Source organism: Cebus imitator, unplaced genomic scaffold (genome assembly GCF_001604975.1).
Source record: "Cebus imitator isolate Cc_AM_T3 unplaced genomic scaffold, Cebus_imitator-1.0 Scaffold33, whole genome shotgun sequence".
Classification (NCBI taxonomy): domain Eukaryota; kingdom Metazoa; phylum Chordata; class Mammalia; order Primates; family Cebidae; genus Cebus; species Cebus imitator.
The window spans coordinates 6,720,570-6,739,631 of record NW_016107348.1 but is presented as its reverse complement, the minus strand read 5'-3'; the positions used below and the strand labels follow the sequence as shown (position 1 = coordinate 6,739,631).

Here is a 19,062-nt window from a genome sequence, read left to right as displayed (position 1 = left end):
AAAAAAAAAAAAAAAAAAAAAAAAAAAAAAAAAAAAAAAAAAAAAAAAAAAAAAAAAAAAAAAAAAAAAAAAAAAAAAAGGCTTAGACAAATTTACAAAGCTTATTACAATGCAAGGTGTTAAAAAAAATCTATGTTTTTTCATTGTATTATTCAATAGCAGGCATTTTGTGTAAAAGATTCAGGTGTTATTAAACCAGTAGTGTTAAATGATGTATTTTGTTTGCTCTCATGCAGTTAAACATCATCAGTTCTATGACTTTTTGTCAGGGTTGAACTGAATATCCTGACTTGCCTTACCACACAGCAGGTCGATCAATGCCTTAGTGGTGATGAAGTTTCATTGTACTTTTCTGAGCTCAGGGCTAAGGCTGAACTTCTTTCTGAATAAAAAGAATCATTCTTAAACACTGCTATTGAATACTAAATGCTTTTGGAAATTAGTTTTGCTGTAAACTTGATGGTGTTTTGAAATGAGTCCCCAAATTACCAGACCAAAAAACTACGTAAATGCAAAATGTATACCATGGTAGACATTGTGTTGTTTTAGTTACAAGTAATGTCAAGCAGTTTTATACATTCTCCAGGCTGTCAAAAGTTCAAACAGTGAGATCTAGATTCCTCCATAAATTTGCAGTGGATATATTTTCTGAGCTCAAACTACAGTTCTAGCAGTTTGTCACACCTTGACACAAATGCAAAACAAAATTTCACATTCAAAATCTAGTTATCTTTGAAAGTGAGGGCTTTCCATCTAACCTTCACCTAGAATGTATTAATCAGCAGTGTGATGACATGACAAAAGTCAAATACCAAGAGAAGAATACAACAGAATTCTGTAAATGCCTTCCAGGCAATGAACATGCATAATTAAAATAATATGCCTGTAAAATGATATCCGTACTAAGCAGTACTTATCTGTATGAAGAGACATTTTCAAAGTTTCATCTTTGAAACTTTTTTAACTTTTTTTTTTGAAACCCATTTCATTAGGTAAAAATCACCAGTAAGCCAGGTGCAATGGCTCACGCCTGCAATCCTAGCACTTTGGGAGGCCGAGGCAGGCGGATCACGAGGTCAGGAGATGGAGACCATCCTGGCTAACACTGTGAAACCCCATCTCTACTAAAAATACAAAAAATTAGCTGGGAGTGGTGGCAAACGCCTCTAGTCCCAGCTACTCAGGAAGCTAAGGCAGGAGAATCGCTTTAACTAAGGAGGCTTAGGTTGCAGTGAGCAGAGATGCTGCCACTGAATTTCAGCCTGGGTGACAGAGCAAGACTCTGTCTCAAAACAACAACAACAAACACCAGTAACAGAACACTTGCAATTGTTTTTGATGATAGAGAACACTAACTTCAAATTTCATTTAAGTGAAATGATTTCCCCCCAAATAATTGTTTCTCAGTAGTAGACTTGTATTACAAAAAATTTATATTTAAAAAAATTATCAAAGACATTGAATTTCACCAACAAATAATTTTGTAGAAATCTGTTTCTCTCTTATTGTATAAGTACCTATATTATCTCCTTGATTTTGCCTAATGGTCTGCAAAGTCTTAAATATTTACTATATTGCCCTTTATAAAAAGGTTTGCCAAGTCTTGCTATAGGTAATTAATTAATACAAATTCAAGCTACCATTTTGAAACCCAAAGAAAAAGTATTTGACTCATGCTTTAAATTTTAATTTTGATTGAGATTATTTATGTCATAGGTTAACCTATAAATGCCTATCAGACTTTGGCTCAAATTGCATAAATCACTGGCTAGCCTAACTAGTAGGATAATATATTAATGAAACCAAGAACACAAATTCAAACAAATCTATATATTTCATGAATATTTTAGAAAGGAATATCATTTGTATCAGAAAGGATCTATTTTAAAAGTTTGTATTTATAAATATGAAAAAAATTACTCAAATAACATTTGTATCTGATGGTGTAATAACATACTATCTACTGCTTAAATTTTACAAATCCATAAATATTTCACTTCCTGTTTCATTTTAATTCAAATATAATTGCCAGCAAACTATACTTCCATTTGAGGGAAAGGAACACAAATAAAAATTATGAATATATTCCTCATTAAGCTGTACACATATGTACATGTATATGCATGTATAGATATACCCATGCACCCCCCCACACCCACATACATACACACACTCTCTTTCTCGCCAAGACTTTTATACAAGGAGTTCCCAACCCCTGGGCCGCGGAAGAATACGGATCCAGGACCCAAATGTCGGCTTGTTAGGTACCAGGCCGCATGGCAGGAGGTGACGGGGCGAGCAAGCATTACCACCTGAGCTCTGCCTCCTGTCAGCTCAGTGAGGGCATTGGATTCTCATAGGAGCGCGAACCCTATTTTGCAGGTTCCTTGCGATAATCTACCTAATCCCAGATGATGTGCAGCGGAAGAGTTTCATTCCACAAAACCAGACCCTGGTGCAAAATGGTTGGGGACTGCTGATGTAGGGAAGCTCTCAGACCTCCAAACCTCATCCATGGACCTCAGTTTACAAATCTTTGCCTCAGAACTACTAGTTGTAAATCTGCACAATCTCCTGATAGGATATTAAAACTGCATTTACTTTCTTCCCTCTTTGACATTCTTTTTCCTTTTTGACCCTCCATCTCTTATTTTTCCCTTTTATTTTGTCTCAACTTCTTTCCTTATTTAGGCACCAATGTTCATTTATACCTTGCAAGTGAATCAACCCCGTTTCATTCTCATATCAGTGTGTAAGTAAGGAAAAGGAATGAATCAACTGTAGTATGAAACACACTCTGAATTTGAAATCTACATAAATATTCTCCACAGTTGGCCAAAGCATAATATCTGTTTTACTTTTTTCCATTTTAAGAACAAAGACATTTTCACAAGTGAAATAAATTTAAGCTTAAGAGATGGAGCATTGCTAAAGAGGAAATGGCGCTATTTCCTGAATTATAATACTCAAAACGTTACTAAATTACAATGCCTTTTATCTCAGACAATCCCAGAAGGTTTAATCATTATAGAGTCCTCTCTTCTGGGTGCCTGGAGGCATCATACAGAGTGAACAAGAGAATCTGAAATGAAAGAACCCAAGTCCCATGGAAATAAGAGTCTTATTTATTGAATCACCAAAACGTATTCATCACAGATCCTGGCAACGATACAATAGGGCAGAGAAGACTACTCAACAGCTTGGGAAAAATATGGCACCTATTGTTTAAATGTCTGGCTCTGGTGGGAGGCCAAAGGTAGCAATAGCACTTCTGTTTAACTTGGATGCTTGTATAGTTAATCTTTCAGCAATGTTACGCTTTTTTAGAGAACATGTCGTTTCATGACTAATTTCTTCCAAAGGCTTTTATTTATAGACATAAATGATTTAAAAGCCTGCATTAAATACAATTTCTTTTATTCGAGAAAGCTATTTGAACTTTACATAAAGATAGCAACATTTAAAAAGGGAGATTTGGAAAGCAATTAAATTATATAGAAACCGAGCTAGATTCTATATGTACGTTAAGTTTTAAGATGATACAATCACTAATTATATAATGATAAATGAATAACATTTATTGCGCTCTTACTAGAAGCTCAATCCATGTAAAATAGCTAACAATTGATTTTCAGAATAACACTACTGCATAGGTACTATTATTATCCCCATTTTAAGGCTGAGAAAACTGAAGCCCAGAGGGGTTAGGAAATTTATCCAAAGTCACAAAGCTAGTCAGTGGCAGTGGTTGGGCCTCAACACAAGCTCTTATTAATTACTCAACCAGTGTTGTCCAACAGAAATACAATACAAACTCACATATATAATTTTAAATTTTCTAGTAGCCACATTAAAAAATATGGAAAGAAACAGAGGAAATTAATTTTAATAATACATTTTACTTTGTCCAATATATCCAAAATATTATTTTGGACATAATCAATGTAAAGTTATTAATTAGATATATTACATTTTTTCACATTAAGCCTTTGATATCTGATGTGTATTTTATATAACAGTGGGCTAGCAACATTTCAAGTGCCCAATAGCCTCATGTGGCCAGTAGCTACCATATTAGACAGTGTAACACTAGACCATTCATTCATTTAGCAAGTATTTCTTGAGACATGCTATGTATTAGACATTAAAGTAGGGAACATGCATTAACAAGAGCCTGCTCTTACCAAGTTTAAATTCCTTGGAGAGAAATAGATCATAAGTAAATTACTTTGTAATTAAGCAATCAAATATCAGATAGTGATGTGTACTGCAAAAACAAAAAGAACTAGCACAATATCATAGAGAGTAAGTAGATGACTGCTTTTAATTGGGAAGATCCTACGAGAAGGTGACATTCTGAGAGGTATCTAAACTTTACTTAAGCATCATACACCATGGAAAGACAGAAGATAATGCAGCGAGTACTACAGATCTATTAAGTTCTATTCCTTTCTATTGTATAAATCTTTGTGCTGGAAACATAATGTTCACCTGCCTATCTGTGGCTCCACTGGTAAAAATTAAAATGAATTTGGCAATCACATTCCTCAGGGAAAGTTGATAATGTTAGAGAAAATAAAAGTTACCTATATTTGGTGGGGACAGCTGGGAGAAAACAGTAGCACAAACACATAAGGCATTGAAAAGATAATCACATGGTCAGGATGGAGGCCACGATAGAATTAAAATAGAATAAGTGAATTGTCTGCATATCATCAACTTCACTCTATTTCATAAGTCTCTGTAATTTTAAAAGTTGGTTCTGTTCCTTTCAAAGATACAGACATTTGGTTTGTGTATGTGCTAACCAATTAGGAAATTCTTGCTCTCTTTAAGTGAGATTGTAGAAAAATCACTAGACCATTTGAAGAAATCCATATCTAATGAAAAAAGGCATTAAAATTTGCTGCAATATTCTGGCCTTTTGAAACACCTGAAGATAGGCTCCTTCTTCTCTTGAAGTATGTAGTATTCCAAATTATTCAGTATTAAATAAGAGAGCAGTTACCAGTAGAATAAACCCTGCTTTTCAACTTGTAATGAGAGTTGACAATAAAAAGCATAAGAAAATCGCACTCACTATAGACAGTCAGCTTTATATCCTTGGCTTGTTTGCCAGCTTCATTAGATACAGTACATTGGTAGCGCCCCTTGTCACTTCTCCGTGCATTCTTTAAATGTAAGACTTGACCTCTGTCTAGAAGTTCAACATTAGGATCACCCAAAAATAAAGGCCTAGAAAAAATAAAATTGTATTCTATGGGTCTATTTTCAGTTTTTCATATTTCTTCTCTATCAAAACAAAAATCATTATGTAATATAGGCTAAAAATACAAGTGAAAGTTCATTGAAAAAATAAAATGATATGATTAATACTCCCATTCAGAAGAATGAAAGTTTTAAACCACTTTATTAACAGAAGTTAGATAATCGTTAATTATCTCTTTGAGATCAAAAGTTTCTCCATTTCAATCTTAAATTATTTAATAATATTAATAGAAATACAGTAGTGTCATTATTTGTTTTATTCATTCATCCTATCTTATTTTGTTTTTTAGATTTTTAAATTTTTTGGTTGGTATAGCTAAAATTTCTACCATTACCTGGAAAAGAAAAATTAAGAGTTTTAAATATTACAGTATAGGAAATTCAGACTAAATAATATTATTTTTAAACCAATATCATAATATCTAGAAAAGCATTAACAATATCATGAATGGTTATTATTTACTAAAAGCAATGATCATGCCAACTTCTCTAAAAGTATTGTAATAAATACAAATGCTTACATAATCATAAATATTGAAAGATATTTATGTCAAGAGAAGCTTGTATATGGTTGTCAAGAAAGTCTTTTTCTACTATTCAGAGTCATTTACTGACTACTATAAAATGCTCAGTTTATGTAATTGGCAGCAGTTTTATTTTAAAATTTGGCTGTTAAATCTATGACATCTTAAGACTCATATCTTTAAAATCCATCAATCTTTTTTCAAGAATATCCATACTAGCTTTTTAAAAGTTTCAATGACTTAGCCACTTAATGAATAATTAGATGCAATGCCATTATTGACAAGCCTCTAGTCAGAGTACAAAATTAAATGGAAAATATTTCATTTTCTATAAGCACATTTTACTATTTCTTAGTATGACACTTTGTATATAGCTCTCAAAAGTTAAGAGAATAAAATACCTTCACTTAGTGCATTTTAAGGTTTTTGTATTTTTGGGTTTTTTGAGACGAGGTTGTTAAAGTCTATGACCTCTTAAGACTCATATCTTTAAAATCCATCAAGCTTTTTTCAAGAATATCCATACTAGCTTTTTAAAAGTTTCAATGACTTAGCCACTTAATGAATAATTAGATGCAATGCCATTATTGACAAGCCTCTAGTCAGAGTACAAAATTAAATGGAAAATATTTCATTTTCTATAAGCACATTTTACTATTTCTTAGTATGACACTTTGTATATAGCTCTCAAAAGTTAAGAGAATAAAATACCTTCACTTAGTGCATTTTAAGGTTTTTGTATTTTTGGGTTTTTTGAGACGAGGTTGTTAAAGTCTATGACCTCTTAAGACTCATATCTTTAAAATCCATCAAGCTTTTTTCAAGAATATCCATACTAGTTTTTTAAAAGTTTCAATGACTTAGCCACATAATGAATAATTAGACGCAATGCCATTATTGACAAGCCTCTAGTCAGACTACAAAATTTAATGGAAAATATTTCATTTTCTATAGTAGCACATTTTTCTATTTCTTAGTATGACACTTTGTATATAGCTCTCAAAAGTTAAGAGAATAAAATACCTTCGCTTAGTGCATTTTAAGGTTTTTGTATTTTTGGGTTTTTTGCGACGAAGTCTCGCACTTGTCACCCAGGCTGGAGTGCCCTGGTGCTATCTCCGTTCACTGCAACCTCTGCCTCCCAGGTTCAAGCAATTCTCCTGCCTCAGCCTCCTGAGTACTGGTGCCTGCCACCATGCCTGGCTAATTTCTGTATTTTTAGTAGAGATGGAGTTTCGCCATGTTGGCCAGGCTGGTCTTGAACTCCAGATCTCAGGCCATCTGCCTGCCTTGGCCTCCCAAAGTGTGGGATTACAGGAATGAGCCACCATACCTGGCCACATTTTAAGTTTTTAAAGAAATACTTGACAATATACTACTCCAATTTAAGTAATTTTGAGACTTTTATTGATTGTTAATTGTGCAAGTAACATAACATTTTAAACAAAAATGTAAGCATTGTGATGAGAAAAACTCTCCTTGGTTGATGACCCCTAATATGAGTCTGCTTTCTAGACTTCTCCCCATTATGAGTTTGATTTGTATTCTTCCACGTGTTATTTACATTTATAAACATTTTCATATATAAATTTATATTTACAAACATCTTTGTTCATAAATGTAAATTTGATGGTCAAAAATAAAACATATTTTACATATATATGTAAAATAAAATAGATGGTAAATTTGTTTATATACAAAAATGTTTATAAATGTATTCCCAAAGAAATCTGAAGTCTTAATATATCAGTGGTATCAGGTTATTGTTCTGCTTTTCACCCTACAACAGGTATGGAGACATTTCTGGTACACATAGCTTGATCTTACTCTTTTTAATTGATGCACGGTGTTCCATAATATGATTATGCTATAAAATATCTACCCACTCTCCCAATGTTGGGTTTTAGCCAGCTATCACTTTTCTGCCATCACAGTGTCGCAGTGAATATCAATGTATAAGCCTCTCTGTGGATATGCATGACTATTTCCATCTCCTGGATACTGCATCACAGTGTATGAGCATCAGATTTTAATAGATATCAATAAGTTGCCTTTTAAGATACTAACTTACAGTCACCCCATCAGAGCACTGTATCTTGATTTCCCATACTCTAGTCAACGTTTGATAATTTCAAACCTTTGCTTTTTTGCCAATATGACCTGTAAAGAACAAAATTCTACCATTCATCAAATTATTGATGGTATCTTTCGTTTATTGCTAAAGTATATTTTAACTGCCTGTTCATATCCTCCATATATTTCCTATGTTGCTGTTTGTAAAAACTTGAATACAATCTTTTATTTTATATACCACAAATCTTGACCATTTTCTACTTAGGCCTTAGGTATCTGCTTCCAGAAACTATAATACACAAACTGACCACCATTTGAGAAATAAATTCTCACAACCAATACAGACCAATAAAGACCATTGCAGCCATTTCGATGTGGACATACCTAAGCAGCCCTTGAGATTTGGAGTCTGAGAAACATGTGTAGTTCCTTTTTGTCCATACACAGAACTAGCTTAGTATTCATCTTGCTGTCGTAAACAAGATGTTTATGACATCTTTTAATAAGTCAATTCCATGTTAAAATTATCTGACATTTGGATCTTGCATTTTTCACTGTTTGCCTTTAGGCAGAGGATATTTAGTGTATATTACATTTGAGTTCCCCTATGTTTCTAAAATGAATTCCCACCATTTATAAGGAGCCTTTAATTCATAAGAATCAAAGATATTACAAGATTTTTGAGGAGTTTTTGAGCAATATTGTTTTTCCTTTATGCTCATTTAGTAATATTCTATGTGATAAAATAATTAAGAAGAAGAAAATCCACGTGCATTTACACATCTTTTTCCTATCAATTGAACCCTTGCAACAAATACAGAAAAGATACTCACTTGCCATCTTTGAACCAATGAATATCAGGAAAGGGAGTGCCTTTGACCTGGCATTCAAGGGTGGCATCATGGTTGAGGACAACTGAGACTTCATTTGCGAAGTTGGTACCTATTATGGCGGGTGGAACTTGAACAAAGACAGTTTATTATGAAAATCTGTTACTCAGCAGAAAGAGTGGGCATGGGGTAGAAGGCAGTCAATAATTTCTATACAAAAATACAATACGTTTTCATATCACTTCTGTGTACCCAAATGTTAAATTTAAGTGTAGAAACATATTTATGAAATATTTGCTAGCAGGACAATTACCTGCAAGAATTATGATAGTATAGGATTCATGTTTGGGTGTTTTAAACTCACATGCAAAAGTAGTTTAGAATGTGAGTGATCAGTGAAGCTTATATAATGTAATTTGCTACTGCTATACATTTTGGACAATGAATGACAATGAACATCACTCTTACTCAAATTCTACATATACTGTTGTGCTACTTGAAATATGTTACCTGTGTCTTTTAAAAAACTAAGATGGTAAATTTGATATGCAAAATAACATGAAAAAGAATGTGCTAGTTTTTATTCTCGGCATTATCAAGCACATTAAAGAGCTCCTGAATACTTCCCTGCCTCTCTCATCATCTCCCTTCACACCATCTTAAAGTGGTCTTCATCCTCAGAAAAATGACCAGCCACTAAAGGATTTCAGTAGGGGAGGACTGAGGTGTAATCATATTTATGTTTTAAGGCCACACAAGCTCATATGTGAAGAATGGATTACAGTAGCGAAAAGTGGATTCAGGTGAGCACTTAGGCCATTACATTAACTCAGCTCATCAATGACGATAGACTTTCACCGAAGGATGAAACGAAGTTGATCACCAGAGAATTAGAAAGTAGACATAATAGGAAATATGTAGATTTGAAATGTTGGGGAAAAGGTAGTAGTGAGAACCTGGAGGTTCTGGAACAAGGAAGTGAGTGGATGGAGGTACCAGTCCCTAGAATGGGGATTGAGGAAGGCAACAAGAACTGGCTTTCACTGGGACTCTTTGTTTGATACACAACTAAGATACTCAAGTCACAATAGCATGGAGAAAATTAGCTATCTATCCCTAGGCTCAGGGAAGAAGTCTGAACTGGAGATGAAAAATTGGGAGTCATCAGCAGACAGATGGAATTCAAAGTCAAGGGAGCAGATGAGTAACAACGAAAATAATGCCAACAAGATTCATGATAAGAATGATTTCTTAATTTGTTTTCATAACCTGTACTTAAATATAGTAACAGTGATTTTGAGGAAAGAAAAATTTCAGGCTTTGAGAAGACTAATGGGAGGAATTATTTTTATGTTATAGCAGTTTATGAATATAATTTTTATGCAGTATCATTCCTCAGCCTCGCTTCTACTCAAGACTTACAAATTATATGACCATTGTAAGAAGCAAAATATTGAAAAGGAAGAAAGTCATTTTATCACAAAATGAACTTTAAATGGCAAATCTAATTTCACAAACTAAACTTATAAAATTTTAAATATATGATTACCATTAAAGGGTCTTACATCCTAATTTATTACAGCTGCTCCCTACTTAATTAGAATCAGGACTGACTTAGTTACAAGAGTTAATTAGAACGCAGGGGAAAGTGGATTTACTACCTTCTCCAGTTCAAGTACAGCCTAGCAACTTCAGGTTGTGCACAGCATGAATGTGTTATATTCTGTATCACTCTGCTGTTGCCACTTCCCAGAGAATATCCTGCCTCCCTAACTGGAGAAATTGATAAGAGTAATAATTTCTTATTTTACACAAAATAGTAGCATGACTTCTGAGTATTTCAAAGTCATCTCTGTATTACAAATAACAAAACCCTTCAAAGTTTCTATATCATATGGTCCTGATTAACAAATAATAAGGACAAAAATAATAGAATGAAACTATATTTTTTCTGTAAATTTATTTTTTTCTCTTTACTTCCTCATGTAGTCAGCTCTATTTTAGGTAAGAAATGCCTCTGAATTGTAGTTTTTTTTTTTTTAAAGGATGTATTTCTTACCTAGCACATCAATGTTAAAGTACTTCTGAGAAGTGCCTGCAATATTAATTGCTTTGCAGGAGTATCTTCCTGCATCCTCTGGAGTGGCTTTGAAGAGCTTCAGTATCTTCCCATTGCTCACAATCTGAATAGTGCTGCTTTCAGTTACCTTTAAGGGCCAAAATGGTCAGTGTTATTTCCAATCCTAATAAAAATGCATGATTAAAAATTGAAGTAGAATGTTTATATTAGTAGTAGTAAGAAATGAACATCTGAACACTTCAGATACAGAGGAAAGGAATTACATATATATGGATGATTCTATTCACCTGGACATTATCTTTATACCACATAATGATGGGAGATGGAGTGCCTTCCACTTCACAGAGGAGATTGGTCAGCTGATTTAACAACACTGACACATTTGTAACTCGTTCTTTATCTTTAATTGCTGGAGGCACTGCAAAAAGAGAGGAGTCATAGCTAGGTAGTTTTATAATAAATATTATTTATAGTTTCTTTATAAGGGCCTTTATAGAGCAGATTCTTAGATATTTGATGGCTAGACAAACTAGACATATTTAAGCATATGCTTTCTTGTAAAATAAAAAGTCTTGATCAATGTATTTATAATAACAACCCTTATTGGATTTTTACTTTATTATTTCAAGGTTTTAAATTTAGGATTAAATTCGGAATAAATTTAAGAGAGAATCTACTTTTATTCCACATATTACTCAAAATATAAACTTCTGGAGTCTTAAGTCACATGAGACTAACTACTTTGTTGATGGGGATGAATATTACCCGGTGTCTAAAGAAACTAGTATTCATCAAATTTATATATATAAATATATACACTTTCAGTTATGCGAAATGACATATTTCATTAAAGGTTAATAAAAACAACTAACAATCTACATGCTCATCATTAATAGAAAAAGGTTAAATAAATCATTGTGTATCTATACAATGAGATGCTATAAGTTAGGAACATTAAATAATCTCCAAGATAGATTGTTTAGTGAAAGAGAGAAGGGGAAGAATGTTAATATAATGTTCTATTATGTGTGTGCTTTTATAAATAAAAAGGGGATAAAATATTTCATTATATATGCATAAAGTATCTTTGGGGAGATACACACACACACACACACACACACACACACACACACACACTTTCCTTTATCCAAACAGAGGATAAGTAGATGGCTCAGCTCAGAGACTTTTTACTATGTATCTTTTTCTACCATTTGAATTTTGAATGATATAAAATCACAATAAAAATTACATGAATTTTTAAATCAAACAATAAATGCAATCAGACCATCAGATTTCTGTTTGGTGTTACAACTATTCACATTAATATTAAATGATACTACACTAAGAGACTAATTTAAACATTTAAGAACTGGAGACTTGGCACACATAGTCAGTTACTTGACTTTAACTACATTTACCATGGACTTTGAGGTTATATTTTCTTTCTGTGGTTCCAGCTTCATTGACTGCCACACAGATGTACTCCCCATTGTCATATGGTGTGACAGATGCAATAACCAGCAATGTGCCATCTTCCGAGATGGAAATGCCAGGCTCTCTGCCTGTCAACTCTCTACCATTGTGTAACCACTTGATGGTTGGTTTAGGGGTACCTAAATAAGAAATTAAAGTCTTGCGGTATTACACAACAAAATCAGAAATTATTAAATATCAAATATATCAAGGAGAAATAAAGTTTTTATTATGACAATAATTTCTAACCTTAGGTACTATGCTACTTTCAAGATATTTCTCCTGGCATGGAAATATGAAGAGATGATGTTAGTTAATGCCTCTAAATCCCGGTGGGTCTTAAGAGACTTGTGGTAAAATTCGAACAAAGTTGTTTTTATGGAAACATTCAGAAGATAGTAAGCATTTGACTAGTGAGTTCACAGTGATTTGTTGGCGGGACAGGAACTGTATTAATCCTATGGACTGGATATGGGAGAGTTTTAGGGTGAAATAAAGACAGAGCAAAAAAAAGACACTGTCACAGAAATACAACATGAAGATTGCCCCCACCAAACAGAGTGTATATATGATATAGAGAAATGATGTTTTATAATTCCCTTTTTAAAAAAAAAGCCTGATATTGCAGAGATGAGGAAACTCTACTGTCCATGCTTCTTTTGGAGATATCATTCTGTTAAACAAAGGGTAATAGTTCAATTCTTGGAATGGTAGATGAGAAAGTAGTGAGACAAATAGCTTTCCTGGATTAACTTCTGACCAACAGAATAAATGGAAATGATATACTCTTGAGAAAAAAAATGATACAACAGTCTTTGAGTGTATAATACAATCAAAAGGAACACTGGAAATAAACATTAAATCTATACTAACAAAGTATTTATTTAGCAAACATTGTGCCAGGTATTATTCTAAGCATTTAAAAGAAGTAATATCTATAATGATAAGAAGAAAACACTTTAAATAAAAATTACATGATTACATGAGACATTGTTAATAATCCCATACTAAACAACAGTAAAATATTAAAAGATGGACATATAATCCAGGATATATATAAAAGTATGGCAGAAATACATATAATGCGTCATTGAAGCTACACTTGAGTTAAAGGTTTAAAGAGCGACTATGAAAGTTAAATTTATGGAAGAAAATTAAAGATTGGCCTATTCAGTTGTGCTCATAGTATAAATGTTGACTGATGAGAACAAAAAGGTTAAACTGATGGACTCCAGTTGCCTGTCCATGTGGTCAAGAAAAAAGGAGGCTGTAATCATTTCCTTACATCCCAGTCATTCCTTTATGAACTTTAATCAGACTACTTAATTAATATTTGGTGAGTTAATAAAAATGTAAATGAACAAACAAAAGAAAGAAGTTATATTATCTTTAATTTTTAAATGACAGAACCACCATGAGCAAGATGAAATTCATAGTGAAAGATAATGAAAAAGGTATCTAGTAACTTTAAATGGATTCAAGCATTATATTCCAGGTGAAAATGAGGAATTAAGGAAGAGATGTTTTTCTAGGTGAAAAAAGGAAGTCAAAACAAGAAATTAGCTTGGGAGTCAGGAATCCAGTGGGGAACAACAAGCAACAGCGCCACCAGCGTGTCCAGAGGAAGTGAGCACTCGTGATACTTCCCTGAACTTTAAATCCTCCTAAAAAAGACCTCCTCCCCTGGCTTCACCTCCCTAATTCTCAGTGACTCTGGGAATAGTTATTGATAATTCTTTAGGTGTCTGAAAATCTTGTTAAGGATATTTTTCTGTTAATATTGGTAGAAAATAATCATTGGTGACAGCTGCTGTTGAGATCAAAAAGCTTGCCACAGAAACAGAGACAGCTATGAGGGCCTCCAGTTGCTGCTGCCCAGGTACAACTGCTAAAAGGCACATGGGGCAGGGGTCACAAATAGTACCAGCCACCTGGAGGCCCTCAGGAGGTTACAGAAAGACTACTGCTTGGATTTTGCCAGAACTGCTACAAACCTGCTTTGAATCACTGCTGATGAATGCACACTTGAAAGAGAGGATGTTCTTAATTACCTACTTGGCATTGTTAGGGTGACAGTGACAGTGCTTTTCACATTCCCCCAAGGAGAGATAATACCAATCTCCCGCCAGGAAACATGGCAGGATAGAAATCCCAGAAACTCAAGGAAAGGGAGGGCTTGAATAAGCCTCCAAGAGACAAGTTACAATCTGGCCCTAGAATTACCAGTTGAGAGTAGATCTAGGAAAAGAGGTTTTTAGAAGTGCCCAGAACAAAGGAATAGTCCTTATTATACCTCTGCCTGATTGAGATAAATCTGGAATATTTTGAATAGCTCCACCTATGGCATCATAAAGAGAAAATCTGCCAAAAAAAAAAAAAAAGATGAAATAAGAAGTAGCAGGAAGGATCTGAACTATCTGGAAAACATGTGAGACTAGGTAAGTTTGAAATAATGGAAATTCTTTACATTGAAAGCAATAAAATACCTCAAAGGAAAAAAATACTTATTCAAAGAGCTGTTATTTGAAAGATAGGTTATTTTCTACTATGCTCAAACGTAACAAGGACTGACGTGGAATTTTATAAAGATGACATTTTGGGTTCAACACAGGATTCCAAAACAATATAACAGAACATTATGCTAATGCCTGTATCTATGAGTATTACACACCTTTTGCAGGACACGGAAATGCAATACGTTGATTGGCCACTCTTTCTTGGAATGGATTGTTATACGGAGGTTCTAGATCTTCCACTGTGGGTGGTTCTATTAGGAAAATAAATATATCATCACAGTCTTTCTTTGAGCAATTTCAAACTCTCCTAAGGCAATTAACTACCTGCACTGATGAACTGCTATCTCTGCTGATTATTCTTTTAAATATGATTCCTATTTCCAGCTGCCAAACATTTCTACCTAGATGTGACCCGGTGCCTTAAACTCAAAATTCTCCAAACAAAATTCATTATTTTATGCTTCCCACAATCCTGTTCTGTTTCCCTTATTACCTCAATGAAGGCACGATGGTCCACAGTCATTTTTCTTTCTCCCTTATGCTTGACGTCCATATCCAATCACACAATACCACAGATGTTCACATAGCTGTGTCTTCCTCTCTGCCTAAGAACATCACTTATTTCCAACCACTATTTTCTCTAACCAGACAACTTCAATAGATTTCTTATGGGGATTTTTTTTTCTCAAACATGTTCCTCTTTAGATTGATATTCTGCACAGTCCCCAGAACACTCTCTGAAATACAAATCTCATCATTGACTTATCTAATTCGAATCATTACTTGTACTCATCTTGTCTGTAAGATAGTTTCAGACCTGTTCTTTCCTAAGTGCCCCCTGTCGGTACATGTCTCTGAACAGCTTCATCATCCATTCATTTCATGAAGAAATTTGGGAGTTATTGAGAGCTTCGTCTCCTTCACTCTCATAACCAATCCAGCACCATGTCCTGAGTATTTTATTTCCTAATTATTCTTTAGCCCATTTCCTTCTTTTCCCCATTCTAATTACCATCATCTTTTGCCTGAGCTCCTACAATAGTCTATACCAGTTTCCCTTATCTTCTCTAGCCGAATGATACCTTCCCAAAAGAATAACATTTTAAAACTGGAAATCAGCCACATCACTTTCCCAATGATGACTTCTTAAAGTCTTTTTATTGCATTTAGAAAAAAGTCTAAATTCATTAGTCTGGTTTCCTGGGTCTTGGATAATTTGAACCACGACTACATCTCCAGCTTCATCACATATTACTCAGCCCTCAGTCCGAAATGCAGCCAGCTGGCCTTTATTGATTGATGGCTGATCCTAGTGTCTCCAAAATATTTAAATATGATTCCTATTTCCAGCTGCCAAACATTTCTACCTAGACATGACCCAGTGCCCTTCTCTTAATAGTCTATGTCCTTCTCCCAGAAAGTTCTCTCTACATTCTCTTGGAAGGGCTGCCCCTCACTCCCACCTACCATTCAAATCTCAGCTGACATGTCTCTACCCCAAGGGAAGCCTTCTGTGATTTCTTTCTGTTAAAAGCTCATATAGAGTCTTCCACCATTTCATGATGTCACTAACCAATGTCTAATTATGTATTCATGAGATTTCATGAATTATTATCTTCCCCATTCAACTATAAACATGAATACCCAATAAAGTTTGTGGAATGAACAGGAAAACTTCTCCGTTAGTGCTCAAGTCAACCATCCAACAAAACTGCAATGGGCCAGGTCTCTTAGTACTGTCTAATACTTAGAACAGTATTAGTACTAATACTCAGGACAGCACTAAGACTATCTAGTACTGTGCTAAGTACATCCTGCTTATCTTTTCTTCTTGTCTTTGTACTAGTGTTCCCTCAGACAAGAATGCTGTTCTCCCTGATTTCCATGTGGCTGGATCTTTCCAGTGCAGAGGATCTCACTCTAAAGATCACCTCCTCAGAGAAGTCCTGCTTGATGTTCTAATCTAAAGTAGGCAACTCTGAGGACCATTGCCTTATTTTAATTTCCTACAAAGCACTTTTCACAATCTGTATTTCTTATTTGTTCGCCTGCTTTCTGACTACTCACACTAGAACAGCTCATGAAAGCAGGGGTTTTGTCTTTGTCGCTGCTTTCTTGTCACCACCTAGAACATGACAGATGCTTGGCAAGTGCTCGATCAATATTTGTTGTTTGAAGAAATAAACACTGATCTTTAAATCATCGAAACAAATATCAGTATTAATAGAGAAGTAGTGGACCCAGATTTCCTAGGGCTCTATTTTGAGTGTACCCCAGCACTGTGGGGTGAAAGCCTACACCAACTCACTCTTCCCACAATGTCTCCCAAACCAAAAATAGTGGATGGGGCACCACCTAAGACTGTTTCCATTATCTACATGATCCATGACAACTTTGTTTGAAAAGTAAACATACAAAAATTCATGCAGGTTTAGAAATGGTATGTTTCATTTCTTTTGCGAATGGTACTCCTTTCAAAGTTAAAGAGTCATGAAAGTTATATAGAACTCTTTTTTTTTTTTTTTTTTGATGGAGTTTCGCTCTTATTGCCCAGGCAGGAGTGCAGTAGCACCGTCTCAGCTCACCGCAACCTCCGCCTCCCAGGTTCAAGCAATTCTCCTGCCTCAGCCTTCCGAGTAGCTGGGCTAATTTTGTAGTTTTTTTTTTTAGTAGAGACAGTTTCTCCATGTTGGTAAGCCTGCTCTGGAACTCCCGACCTCAGGTGATCTACCTGCCTCGGCCTCCCAAAGTGCTGGGATTACAGGTGTGAGCCACTTTCTAAAGTGATTTAAGATTATACAAGATAATCTATTTAGCTCCAGGGCTTTTTCCTTACTCCCCAACCCACATACATATATTTTCTTGTGTCAAAAATCACCTTGGACATGTAGCGTTATCTCTGTTTCATCAGTGCCTGCTATGTTAGTAGCAACACATGTATATATGCCAGTATCTGAGGGCACGGCTTGGTCGATGCTTAAAGTGCCATCTGGATTGCTAACATGCTGCACTCCATCAACCAGCATGGCGCTTCCACCTTTGGACCAGGTGATTACTGGAGGAGGTGTCCCTTGAGCATTACATGGAATATCCATTCTTTGACCAACTTGGACTTTGAGATGTTTAGGTCCACGCTGTATCTTTGGAGGAACTAGAAATAATAACTGAGTATTAATAATCCAACTTTTACAAATTCTTTCCTTTACTCACTTTAAATGAGAGCCCCTTATCAACAGGCAGTATGAAAAAGTGAAACAATTTCAAGATTTGGACCTGGGCTTGGACCATTCATTAGCTAGGTGATCTAGGGCAAGCCAGTAAACTTCCTGAGGCCTGTTTTCTTGATAATCCAGAGAAAATAGCCTGTAATGCCAGTATACTGCAAGGATTGCAGGAAATAGTAAATATAAAACTCTTACTTCCAAACTTGAAGAACAACAAGCATTTTAAAACGTTAGGCTTCTTTTAATTTGTAAATAACTTTAGGTTAAAAACTCTCTTAAAAGGCAATCCAGATAATTTCTGTAATACAAGGGAGTAACCAAAAAACATTTCTCTCCATGTACTCAGTTTTTGTTCTCTTTGTACAAGGATCAGTCAGGCAATAAGAAAAGTTTCTCATGAAAGCCTTTGCTAATTTCAGATAAGAAAATCACAAAGAGCCTCTATCTCTTCCTTTTATCATCTTCCTTTAGAAATTTCAATGCAGTTATTTATCAAAACACCAGCAAAGGATTCCTGATTTCCACATACATGCATTGTACACTGTAGAATCAAGTTGAGCCACAAGGATATAATTAGAATATATGTACCATACATCCCGAAAAAGCCCAATTTCTCTGTCTTTTTTTCTTTAACTTAATATTTAATGAACACTTTCTAAAGGCTGCCACTAACAACAACCTTATATATTTGATGATAATATTATCATTTTATGAAAGAGAAAACTAAAGATAAGAAGAGTTAGTTAATATGCCTGACGCCCTAGAGCTAGTAAATGACAGAACTCTTATGTAACTTCAAACCCTATGATCAACACGGACACAATTGTGGCGATTCATCTGAAAATGAAATCAGATCAATACTATCTGAGCTAATTTCTTCTGATACTTGAATATCTTTCATCTACATAATGATTGGTGTAACATATGCACTCAGTGTGCTGAATGAATGAAGAACTGGATGGAGTGTGTGGATTGGAGGAATAAAGCAAACTAACAGGGAGTCGGGGAGTCATACTCAAAGAATCTTCGGAAACAATTTTTTCAGTTGCTGAGATCTTTAAATATTGAAAATGA

At 34.6% G+C, this 19,062-nt stretch overlaps 1 protein-coding gene across 3 annotated transcripts in view; it reads right to left on the bottom strand.

Annotated features, from left to right (window-relative positions):
- HMCN1 (hemicentin 1) overlaps positions 1-19,062 on the bottom strand; it is a 455,928-nt gene that overhangs the window by 177,646 nt on the left and 259,220 nt on the right. For all 3 annotated transcript variants that reach the window (XM_017524525.2, XM_017524527.2, XM_017524530.2), the window contains exons 24-30: positions 17,643-17,915; positions 14,920-15,015; positions 12,194-12,388; positions 11,063-11,193; positions 10,755-10,902; positions 8,699-8,825; positions 5,081-5,235 (exon numbers count right to left, since the gene is read on the bottom strand). In XM_017524525.2, coding sequence (XP_017380014.1) covers positions 5,081-5,235; positions 8,699-8,825; positions 10,755-10,902; positions 11,063-11,193; positions 12,194-12,388; positions 14,920-15,015; positions 17,643-17,915 — 1,125 coding nt within the window. The remainder of the gene's footprint in view (positions 1-5,080; positions 5,236-8,698; positions 8,826-10,754; positions 10,903-11,062; positions 11,194-12,193; positions 12,389-14,919; positions 15,016-17,642; positions 17,916-19,062) is intronic.